At 27.1% G+C, this 12,915-nt stretch overlaps 1 protein-coding gene across 1 annotated transcript; it reads right to left on the bottom strand.

The window, feature by feature from the left end:
* Positions 1–7,920: 7,920 nt before the first annotated feature.
* Positions 7,921–8,445, bottom strand: Aspvir_000029 (cupin domain-containing protein; the record flags this gene model as incomplete). The annotated part of the gene is made up of 2 exons (XM_043265175.1): positions 7,921–8,377; positions 8,417–8,445. 2 exons carry the CDS (start codon positions 8,443–8,445, stop codon positions 7,921–7,923), a joined length of 486 nt encoding a protein of 161 aa, XP_043121110.1.
* Positions 8,446–12,915: the final 4,470 nt, after the last annotated feature.

Below are 12,915 nucleotides of genomic sequence, written 5' to 3' on the forward strand. Positions count from 1 at the left end.
GGTGTGAGTCGTTGTGTCATGGGTTGCCGTTGGAAAAGTCTCGGTTGGAAAGGTCACGGTTGCAAAGGTATTGGTTGCATGGGTTATGGTTGCATAGGTTATCTTCGTAAACGTTGGCAGTGTAAAGGTATTTACAACTCCCGCGCTGCAGTAGTAGTTGCCAGCTGACAGAACGCATGCTTCCCCAATGCTGCAGCATAGGGCATTGGGACATATTGGGTCAGCAGCGCCGCAGGTCCCACCACAGGCAGGAGACCCATGAATTACCGCGCACGGTTGGCCACGAGGACAGCAGACATTTCCGTCTGGACAGGCGGTATCGGTTGCATATTGACACTGGTCAGCCTGCCTTGCGTTCAAGTCATGGAGCCTGGCAGCGGGGGTGACCAAGGCGCCTCGAAGATGGTAACTGGCATTCGCAAGGTGAGTGCCTAGTGGTGGTGATGACGAGGACAAACCGAGCGTGCATGATGTGTGGGTTGGAAGAGGTAGGTAAATCGACCCAGAGGGGCTTCTGTTCAGTTCCAGCCCGAAGCTCAAGAGTATTTATACCACGCTCGTGTACTTCTTGGCTCCCCACACAGCGTACACTATCGAGGCCAGCCATGGCTGTGGCCTGGGAGCTCGGGCCTCGTACAAATCGAGCGCCGCTCGGACAGGAGGTCAGACCCCCACTACTTGCTTGAGCAAAACTTGCCTATTCTAAACAAGCAAACAAGCATTATTCAGGTACATGGCTTATGCTCATAGGAGTATCCGTAGCCTTCTTTTGCGCTTTGGTCTCAGCCCTGCCCTGTGTCATGCGCTTAATACGAGGGTCACATGACTTGTGTTCAGGCACTTCGTTCTTTCCGTCATACCCAGCCGTAGGTCGGGTAGGTACGGCAAGCCATTAGGACAAATCCGAAAAAATGTCTGTAGGTCTGTGGGTATGTAAGACTTTTGATATTTTCTGCCAGTAATAAGCACCCAACTGTTTTTAGATTTCAATTTTACTTCCCTTAGGTATATTAAATGATTTGAATTGCTATATGGTAAGGATATTGAATCATCATATGGTAGGGATATTGAATCGTCATATGGTAGGGATTTGAATCATTTGAATAATTATATTATTCATATATTACTATACTTAGGTATATATATTTTAAATATACAGTGTTAGCAGGTGGGTTCTCCTATAACCTTCTATATATATATATTCTACCTATATAGGGCACTACCTCAGCATATAAGGATTTGATATCCCTACCATATGATGATTCAATATCCTTACCATATAGCAATTCGAATCATTCGATATCCGATTCGAATCCCTACTATATGATGATTCAAATCATTTAATATCCCTACCATATGGCGATTTGATATCCTTACCATATGGTGATTCGAATCCCTACTATATGACGATTTGAATCCCTACCATATGATGATTTGAATCATTCAATATCCCTACCATATGGTGATTTGAATCATTTAATATACCTAAGGGAAGCAAAATTGAAATCTAAAAATAGTTAGGTACTTATTACTAGCAGAAAATATCAAAAGTCTTACATACCTATAGACCTACAGATGTTTTTTTGGATTTGTCCTAATAGCTTGCCGTAGGTAGGCCTTTATGGCAAGCCATTGGGACAAAACAGAAAAAATATATTTAGGTCTGTAGGTAATACAGACTTTTATATTTTCTGCTAGTAATAAAATTTAATTTTATATAAAATTAAAATAGTAATTAGTAGTAGCATATTACTACTAGTACTAGATAAGGTTTATATAATATTTAGGATATTATAAATAAATAATTAAGTAAATTTAATATATAGATAATATTCTATAAAGTATAGCTACTTAAGGTCCTAGGTAAGGTTAGTATTCTCTAGCCTATATCTAGACTAATTTAATACTATATATATATAGGTATCTATATTTTCTCCTTCCTATTTATATCCTATATATATACTATTCTAGTAGCTAGGTAGATAACTAGAGCTTTTAAAAACCCTTCCTCTATGCTTTATATAATATTATTTAAAGAGAATAATACTATATAAAGTAATTAATATTACCTAAATATATCTTACTTTACCTATATAGAGCTAAAAAGAGGTTAAAAGCTATAATAAAAATATAAGGGAATACTTATATAATTAAGAATTATAGTATCTTTTTTAATTATAAACTTATATATAGGAAGGGTCTAGGCTACCTTTTATTTTAATATAATATAAAAATTAAGGAGAGCTAGATTTCTAAAAAATATAAGTTATATAACTTAATAGTCTCTATTCTCTAAAATCTAAAAAAACTTCTTTACTAAGGCTCCTTCTCTGCTAATAGCTATAATATTATATAGGGTAAGATTAATAAGCTAAAGTTATATCTAAAATCTAATTATATACTTAATCTCTTTAACTTCCTTATTATTAACTAGGGTTGCAGAGATAGTATTAATATTTATATATAAAGTTTTATTAACTTTATTATCTAGTAAGGAGATGACCTTATAATATTTATATAGAGAGGGAGGATTATCAGGCTTATAAATTAATATAGTAAAGTAAGGATAAGGTAATAAGGTTTATATAGAAGAGATAATTAATATAGAAGAAGAAAAAAAGAAAATAATAAGATTAATAAAAAAGAGAGAGAGGCCTTAAGGTTAGGAGGGGGTTAAGGATCTTTATATATTTAGAGATCTTTATAAAATATTTACTATCTAGGGTTATAAAGAATCTTATAAAATTTAATAATATTAAGAAGTAAATATTATAGAATTTATTAATATTAAGAAGTAAATATCTTCTAATTTAAAGATATTTACTACTAAGATAGTTAAAGATATTTACTACTAAAATAGCTCTAGTAGTTATAATAGAGTCTTTCTTATATTTATATAGGATGATTTAGATAATAATTACTAAGATAGTCTTTATTAATATAATAAAGTCTTTATACTACTTATATAGAATGATTTAGAGATAATTACTAAGATAGTCTTTATTAATATAATAAAGTCTTTATACTACTTATATAGGATGATTTAGAGACATTTACTAAGATATTCTTTATAGTAAATATTAATTTAAAGATATTTACTTCTTAATATTATTAAATTCTGTGAGATTCTTTATAATCCTAGATAGTGAATATTTTATAAAGACCTCTAAATATATAAAGACCCTTTATACCCCCTTTCTACCCTCTCTTTTACTTTATTATTCTTATCTTTTTTTTCTTACTCTATATTACTATTAAACTCTTATATAAACCTTCCTATAATATTACTATACTATTACTATATCTACTACTCCTAATAATCCTAGCCCCCCTAAGAATAAGGCTACTTTAGCTAAAAATGCCCTTATATATATTAATATAAACTATATAATCTATAATCCTTCTATAGTTAGTTAGACTAGTCCTCTTTAGAAGAAATTACTTGAGTATACCTACTAGTTTAAGGTTAATAGTAACTAGTATAAGACTATATAACTAACTATAATAGGTAATACTACTTTATACTAGCTATACTATACTAAAGATTAGAAGTTTATTTAGCATTTTCTAGTATATCTATTTACTATATAAAGAGAAGTAATCTCTATTAAGTAGGTAAGTACCTTACTCTTATTTTTTATTATTATATTAATATTACTAGTTATATATAGGATATCTATTCTATATTAATACTATTCTCATTACCTCCTGTAGTATGATTTAGGATTTTCTATACTAGTATAATACCTAGTCTATTTTTTTTAACTAGGTTCACCTCCCTAGCTACTAGAAAGGCTATTATATTAGCTATAAATAGCTAGATTATATATATTACTGCTTATATACTAGAGATAGAGAGAAAAAATATATCCTAACTAGCCTAGTCTCTCTGCCCTATGCTATTATTAAAGAACTTAAAGATTAGGGAGAGGGATCTTATACTAGTATATATAAAGAATAGGGATTTACTAGAGCTATTTTTATTTAGTTTTTAACTTACCTAATACTCTCTCCTAGTTTTTAGGTAATAGATAAATAAAATAAATTCTAAGTACTCTTTATAATTATATAGAATTATAAATAAGTTATATAATATAGTAAGTATATAATACTATTAAGTATACTATATAAATATATATAAGGATACTATTATATAAGAGTAAAAACCTATATAGTATAATTAGTACTATATATATATATATAATAAATAATAGTAATTATATAATTATAGAAGACTTAGTAATAGTTTAACTTTTATTTCTAAATATATAATAAAATTTAAAATAATAATAATACTTATATAAATAACCTAACCTTATAGCCTAAACTCTATAATATAATTAAGATCTTCTTATTTTTTGGAATCCTGGGTCCTTATATAAATACTAATAGAAGTTAGGGTTTTATTATACTTCTATATTATAGTAGTAATAATATTATCTTCCTTAGTCTTTATCTTACTATTTACTACTAAGAATAATCATTTCTTTACTAGTTATTATATAGTAAGTTTAGATTTAATCTTAGGAGTTAATTTAATCTTAATCTTTAATCTTTACTTTAGCTTCTTCTTAATCTTCTTCCTTTCTGGCTTCTTATTAGGTTATATAGCTAGTGGGTTAGATATAGCCTAACTTAACTAAGACTATTATATAATAATAATATAGATAAGAGAAAGACTATTTATTAAACTAGAGTAGTACTATTCTAATAGGAGATCCTTAATCTATTATTAATTATTAGAACTTTAAGAGATATATATAATCTTACTTTAACCTTAAATAACTATAGTAGCTAGGTGAAGTTTATTAGAAGGTAGTTATATAAAGTTATAATTCTTATTTATCCTAGGAAATAGGTTATTTATAATAAAGTCTTTAAAAGACTTAATTATATAAGGCTTAAGCTTAATTATAACTTAATCTAATTTAATATTAGTTATTATATTAATATATAGAACTAGGATTAATAATATACTAATTAATTTATAGCTTAAGGGTATAGAAAACCCATCTTTATCTTTAATCTATATTAAAAAAAAAAAAGGTAATATTTATATTAATAGTAAATCTAGGAGTTAATTCCTAACTTTCTTTCTTTATATAAGTAATTATAGTTTAATATAGTTATTCTGCCCTATATATATAATTAAAGAGAGTAAATTTTAGGGTAGTAAAGACTATTATTACTTTTAGTAGAGATAATAAGTCTAAAAGTTAAATAACCTTAGTAGTAGATAATAAAGAAGGGTATATTATAAGATAGAAACTATAAGATAAAGTATTATAGTAATGCCCTATCTTTATATAAAAAGGTATCTACTTAGGGGATACTATTAGACTAAGAGTTTTTTTAGTTTTATCTTTTCTTTAGTTTTATATAATAATAGTAAGATATTTATATATAACCTCTTATATAACTTCCTAAAAGTATATTAAAGAGTAGTATATTAGTATTCTTTATATAAAATTAATATTCTACTTTACTACTATTAAATAGGAAGTTTAATAATATTACCTATAGAGAAGAATTAATAATAATCTATATTTATATAAAGATAAATTAATAATAATTATTATTTATTAAACTTATTAGTAATCTATACTTCCTTAATTTCCTAGCCTAGATTCTAATTAAAAGCCCTAGTTAGCCTTATTAATAGATAGAGAATAGGCTTAAGTTATTATTAAATATATATTATAATCCTTATATAGAGTCTTATATAGACTTCCTAGTAAGGGGTAAATATATCTTTATTTAGAAGATAAATAGATATTATAGGATTAAAGTTTATCTTTTCTAACTACCTAGTTACCTAGTTATAAGTCACTTAAGGGAGGTACTTATTAGGATCTATTATATAAAAACTATTAGTATATAGTTATACTTTTAATAGAGTATTTAGGAACTTACCCTATTCTATAATATCCTTATATAATATATAGAGAAGATCTTAATTAAACTTTAGACTATAATCTTAAATATCTTTAGGAGAATAGTAATAGTTTATAAATAGCTTTCTATATATTAGGTATAGATAAAGCTTTTATTTATAAATAAAATAATTATTCTATATTTATATAAATAATATAATCTTAATTTAAAGAATTAGTATATAGACTACTAATAAGATAATCTAATTTATAACTAAGTTATAAGAGTAAACACCCTACTCCTAAAGAGTATAGAAATAATTCTATATTAATATTAATATAATATATTTTATATAAGAAGATATAATATACTCTTTATCTAAATAATAATTCTTTAGTTAATTAAAGCTACTAGGCTTTAATCCTTTAATTTAATATACTTATACTATAAAGATAATATTTAGAAATTATTATTTCTAGATATAATAATTATTAAAGCTTATAATAAGCTTCTACTAATAAAACTATTTCTATGCCTTAGTTAGATTATATAAATTAAGATTATAGTTAAGTAACCTCTATAATATTAAGAAATTACTATAATATACTAACTACTATATAAGCTATAATTCTAATATATATCTAAATAATATAGTAGGAATATATATTAATAGTAGTATAAACCTTAATACTATATAGTATAAATTTTAAGTATCTATTAATTAACTAAATAAAATTTAGTTCTAGTATAATATAAGTACCTTAATATTACTATAGATCTTAGAGTTATCTTTATATAGTAGTTAATAAAAGTTAATAGTATAATCTAAAGAGATAATCCCTAAGAAAATATAAATTAGTAAATATTAGAGTCTTTTATATTAGTATACCTACCTTATAATAATAGATCTATAATTCTAGAAGTATTAATAGAGTAGTTCCTTTCTATAATCCTTAATCTAACTAGTTTAAAGTTCTATATAAAGCTCCTTAATCACCCTATTAACCTAATTTTATATTATAATAGGATTAACTATATATTAATATAGGCCTAATTAGTAATAAATATATTTTAATATCCTAGGACTAATATTAAAGCCCTTAGCCTTTAGGATATAGAAGAGGTCCTTTTTCTCTAAGCTAACCTAGAAAAAAAGAATCCTAATATAAGTATATAGTATAGTATTAGTATTTACTATATAATTTTACTTCTTAATACCCCACTTCTATAGGCATATTTTAATTATATATATAGTAAGCTTAATCCCATGCTAGTTAAGAAGGAATATCTAGAGAGATTAGATAGAGGTACTATTTTAATATAAATTAATTAGCTTAGCCTTATAAGGCTTAAGGTTAATAGAAGGGTAAGGCATTATAGTAATGCTTTATTATATAGATAGAAAGATTAGAGTTAAAGGGTTGATAAGATGATAAAAGGAGATCTATAAGGAGAGATAAATAGATCTTATATAGGCAGAATTACTAGCAGTCTATATTACCTACAGACCTAAATATATTTTTTCTGTTTTGTCCCAATGGCTTGCCGTAGGCCTTTAGTCTTCTCATTTTGACCGCCACGGACAACGGCAAGTGGCACCTATGCGGCTCGACGGGAACGGCTCCTTCCAGTACCTTGGTGCAAGGCAGCAAGTGTAAGCAAGCCAAGCTGCCGGGGCGACGCATGAATCTCACCCTTGTGGAGGCTCAGGTCTTGCCATTAGATAGAGAGGTAGTCAAACACGGGTTACTTGGCACAAGTGTAGTCCTCCTTCAAGTGCGGCATTGTCAGAATCGCAAATATTACAGGAGTTAATGGATACTAAGTTTGCATGAGGAGATTCACTTTTGTAGTTGAGACCTGACAGATAGGAAATGTCTTAATTTGAAGCCATGTATGCGTCTGCTACTCAGGAGAGAGAAAAATACGATACATTGTCGCTGTCTTGGAGGCAAATATTGATGATGGACCCACAACCTTGGATATCGAACAATGTACCTCGGGACAGCTACATAAGACATTCCTGGTTCGCCAACCATTTATTGCTCAGTGTCTCGGAAATTCCGCACCCAAAGTTCCATTCTTAGTGACAACGGGCTGGCACTCCGACATGACACCAACCATGCGAGACCACTGTCTCTTGCTGGGGTTGCGCCATTTGTGCAACGTAGATCGCTGAATTGTCATGTCCCCGGGCTTGATGATACGCGTTTCACCAGAGGACAGGGTGAGTTCGATCTCGCCCGCGACCTGGATGACAAAGTCCAGGCTCACGGTCCGATGCATAGGACTTTCCGAGTCTGGAGGCGTATCGATGTACCAAACATTGGCTCCGCCTCCCTGGGTGATCAGCGGATGAAGCTCGTTGACCGATGTCTCGTAGAGCTTGAGGTCGGTGCCATTTGTGAGCACCACAGGCGGCTTGTCTGTGGTATAGCCCAGACGCGCGAGGGCTCCGCCGAGATCCTTCACGACGGGATTCACAAGTAGGTAGACTTGATGCCTGCAAGCGTCTGCATGCAATTATAGTGTGCAATGGGACCTTGATGAATGAATGTCGAGCGTATGCATCAGACTGTAGAATGAGCAGAGAGAGGTTCAGAACATGAAGATATTTCGTTAATTCATTATGTATGTAAATCTATGTTTACTATTATATAGTGGAAGGAGCTATCTACTAAGTAAGATCATATAATTAGATCTCCACTATACTAAGTATGGCTACACACCCCTAGATTTAATTAATAAGGTTATAGCCACTTCCTAATTAGGTAGTTAATCTATAATTATAGTATTAAGATCTGCTATTTATAGTACTCTACTAGGCTAAGCCTAGCACCTTAAAAAATTAATTAAACTTTAGATAACTAAGTAGCTTTATTATAAAATCTATAATTATCTTATTATTAAAAGATGCTATAGGAAGACCTGCTTCTTAACTATTATATCTCTAATCTAATAATAATTAATATTAATATACTTACTATAAGCATGGAATTAAGTATTATAGGCTAGGTCTATAGTAGGCTAGCTATTAGTATTAATCTATATAGGGTATATACTATTAAAGCTAATATCTTTAAGGAGATAGGTAAGCTAGATAGCTTCCTTTATAGTATAAATAATARTAATATATTTAGCCTTATATATAGATAAAGAGATGACTAATTATAGCTTAGAAGCCTATAAGATAGGCCTATTACTAAATATAAAGATATATCTAGTAGTTAAATAGTATGTATTAATATATCCTATATAATCTATATTAATATAACTAATAATAATATCTAGCTTATACATGACATCTTTTATATTATAAGGCTTGTAGATAATTCTAATATCTAGGGTCTAATAGAAGAATTAAATAAGATGAATAAGATACTTAAAATATAATTTATTAGGATTTATAGTATATCTAGCTAGCTTCCTAATAGTAAAGGCAGTATCTAGCCTAGTCTATAATATTAGATATATAAYTAAGCTAACTCCTACTYTATATCTCTCTTTAARTTTAAGATTATATYTAATAGRCTTATCTAATTTAACTAGCTAAGCACCTTCTTCTATAGGTATTACTATAGTTTTAATTAAATATAGATTAAATATATTAATAAGATATTAAAGATAAGTATATTAAGATAGCTTAACCTATCTTTTCTTAATATCTAGGTCTATCTTTATGCCTAGATAATAGGTAGCTAGGCTRATAAATAAAATATTAAATAGTTTACTAATAGCCTTATATACCCCCTTAGTAATCTACTTAGAAGGTCTAGTAATCTCTATATTATTAATATATAAGATAAGGAGCATACTATAGATGTTAAAAAAGAGATATTTATTAATCTTAGATAGCTATAATCTAATCTTACTAATTTCACTATAGAAGATAAGATACCAGGCATATATAGACTACTTTAATCTATATAAAGGAAGTAATAATCTATATATATAGCTAGATTTATTATTAAAACCTAGTAGCTACTTTATATAGATAACTTTATTATTAAAGAATTTACCCTATAGAAAAGTAAGCTTAATATCTACCTTAATATAATAATAGCCTAAGATAGCTATAAGTATAAAGAATAGGCAGATAGTAGCTAGCTTTATAGTAGGGGAAAATATCTAGTTAAAGTCTATTCTAGGTATTTAGGTATAGCCTTTAGTAACCTATCTTACCTTAAATTAGATAATCTTATTATTAGTATTAATCTTAATCTTATAGACCTAATACCCCTTAATAGCCTTATAGCTAGTAGATAGGGCCTTAAGTACCTAGGTACCTTACTTAATAAGATTATCTACTTCTACTTTTATAGTATTCTATTAATTATCTGCTTTAGGAGAGTTAATTACCTTATAAAAGGAAGAAGGCTTAATAATATTAGTATAATTATTACTAATATATATATACCTAATAATAATATAATTCTATATATATCTTTCTATAGCTTTAGTATTAATATAATGTACCCCCTATTCTATAAGCTAAATTACTTCTAGCTAGGAATATTCTAGAAGGTCTTCTACTAGCTTACTAAAAAGATCTCTATATAGGAAGTCACTATCCTTAGTAATACTAGGACCTATCTCTATATATATTTATAGTATAGGGATGCTATCCTCTAGTCTAGGTAGATTAGGTATAGTTAGATCCTAGCCTTTAATAATATCTTAATCTAAATTATTATTATTAATGACCTTATTTAGATTACAGTTAGTAGATAGAATAGCTAGTAGATTAATAAATTTACTATAATTATTATCTAGATTATTATAGAGATCTAGATCACTTCCTTCTTTAAAAATAATATTATAGATATATTTAACTTTATTAGTTATTAATATCTAAATAATATATTACTTACCTAAGCTGGTGTAGCTAACTAAATAGTAATAAATAATATATAGATTAATCTTTATAACACCCTACTTAAATTTAATTTTATTAGTAATAATAAGATATCTAATTAAACCTAAGATCTATAGAGAGCTGATATTAGGATATTTACTAAAGTATATTTTATATAGAGTTATATTCTTACCTTAAATAGATAAGATATTCTTAATTAGAATAACTCCCTTTATAATTTCACCCTAGAATTTGCACAGAATAGTTTTATTATTAATAATAGTATAAACTTTTATTAATATTATATACATAAGATATTCTGTAATAGAGTTCTAACTATAAGTATATAATACTATAAATTCCTATTTAATAGATTTAGCTCTAGCCTATACTTAATTCTCTTTCTTAATAAATTCTCCTCTATTATTAGTATAAATAATTTACACCTTAACACCTATATACTCTTCTTCTTTAATAAAGAGCTTAATAAGTGGCATTACTTAGTGCCTATATTTAAGTAATTAGATAGTAACCTAGCTATTAAATTAATTTATAATAATTATCTAGTAGTAAGCTCTGGTGATATAATTATCTAGTATATTATTATAGCTACTACTAATATTAATAAAGATGTACTCCCTATATTACTTAATAGGAGATATAATATTATACCCCTTATAGATTATTATATTAGCTACTATATAAGATTTATAGGCATGCTTAGGAATTAATAATCCCTTAATATCTATTCTATTAACTATTTTAGATATATAGATAATATTAGGAATTAATAAATATATAAAATAATAGTGCTAAGTTATTAAATTAATCTTATCTTTCTTTAATATATAAATACTAGTATAATTATTATATAGTAGATCTAAAATAAGTATATATTACTTACTCAGGACCTCTTATCTAGTCTAGATATAAGTTTTAATATTAGAATAAGGTTTTACTAATTCTTACTTAGCTTACTTATAATCTTCTTATAGCATATAATCTTACTAAGAGAATAGTTAATTATTACCTCTCTTAGGGTAGTAAGGGAATGCTATTAGCTATATCTTAAATAGTATATCTAGCTTAGTTAATTTAACTAGCTTATTAGCCTTAATTACAGCATTGCTTCCTATAAGGTAAAGAATATATATATTCTAGATAATATCTCTATATCTAATAATTATTTTATCTAATAAGTAAGTAATAATAATACTATCTAGTAGAAGATTAACTTCTAGACCCTTATAGCCTAATTAAATAGTGCCTAGAAGGTTGACTACTACTTTAGGAATATAGAGAATATTAGTAATAATAATATATCTAATATATCTACCTAGATGTATAAGATATAAGATAATATCCCTAATTAAATTAGAATATATAATTTACCCTATTACTATCTTAATTCCCTATTTATATAGCTTCCTTAAGCTATCTATAAAGTTTATAGATATTATAATAAAGTATTTAGTAGCTCTAGAGTTAATTATCTAATTACTAGCACTAGTATATAGGCATAGAGCTAGATTAATAATAATAGCTACTATCTATATATCTTTAATATCTTATTTAACTAATTAAGAGGTAAGGATGCCATTATTATTAATTAAATTATTATTATTAGAGATAAGGACTCTATTATCTTTATTATTATTAATAGTATAGAAGGTAAGTATTATTTCTTTAAGTATTAAGGTAATTAATTACTAGCTATTTAGTATCTTATTATTAGTATCTATTATATAAGTATAATAATAATAATTAATTTAATTTAATTAATTAGATAAAGACTTCTTATTAGGCTTCTTATCTAGATTTAACTCCTAGTAGTTAGGCTTCTTATAGCCTATTTTACTATAATAATAATATTTCTAGTTCTTCCTAGTTTCCCAAGGCACCTTGCTGTTAGAATCTTTCTAGTTATTTATATTAGAATTAGAATTTAACTAATTTAATTAGTTTAATTTAGAATTAGAATTACTATTACCCTTCTAGGCTAGCTTCTTCCCTTTCTATACTTTTATAATATTTATAGATAATATATTAAACTTTATATACATCTCTTCTTAAATAAGAATCTATATAATACTATTAAATATAGTAATTCTCTTATTATAGTAACTATTAAGATAAGATATAAGAAATATCTCCTATATCTTACTAAAATTATAGAGTAAGAATTA

This window comes from Aspergillus viridinutans, assembly GCF_018404265.1.
Source record: "Aspergillus viridinutans IFM 47045 DNA, scaffold_1, whole genome shotgun sequence".
Classification (NCBI taxonomy): Eukaryota; Fungi; Ascomycota; class Eurotiomycetes; order Eurotiales; family Aspergillaceae; genus Aspergillus; species Aspergillus viridinutans.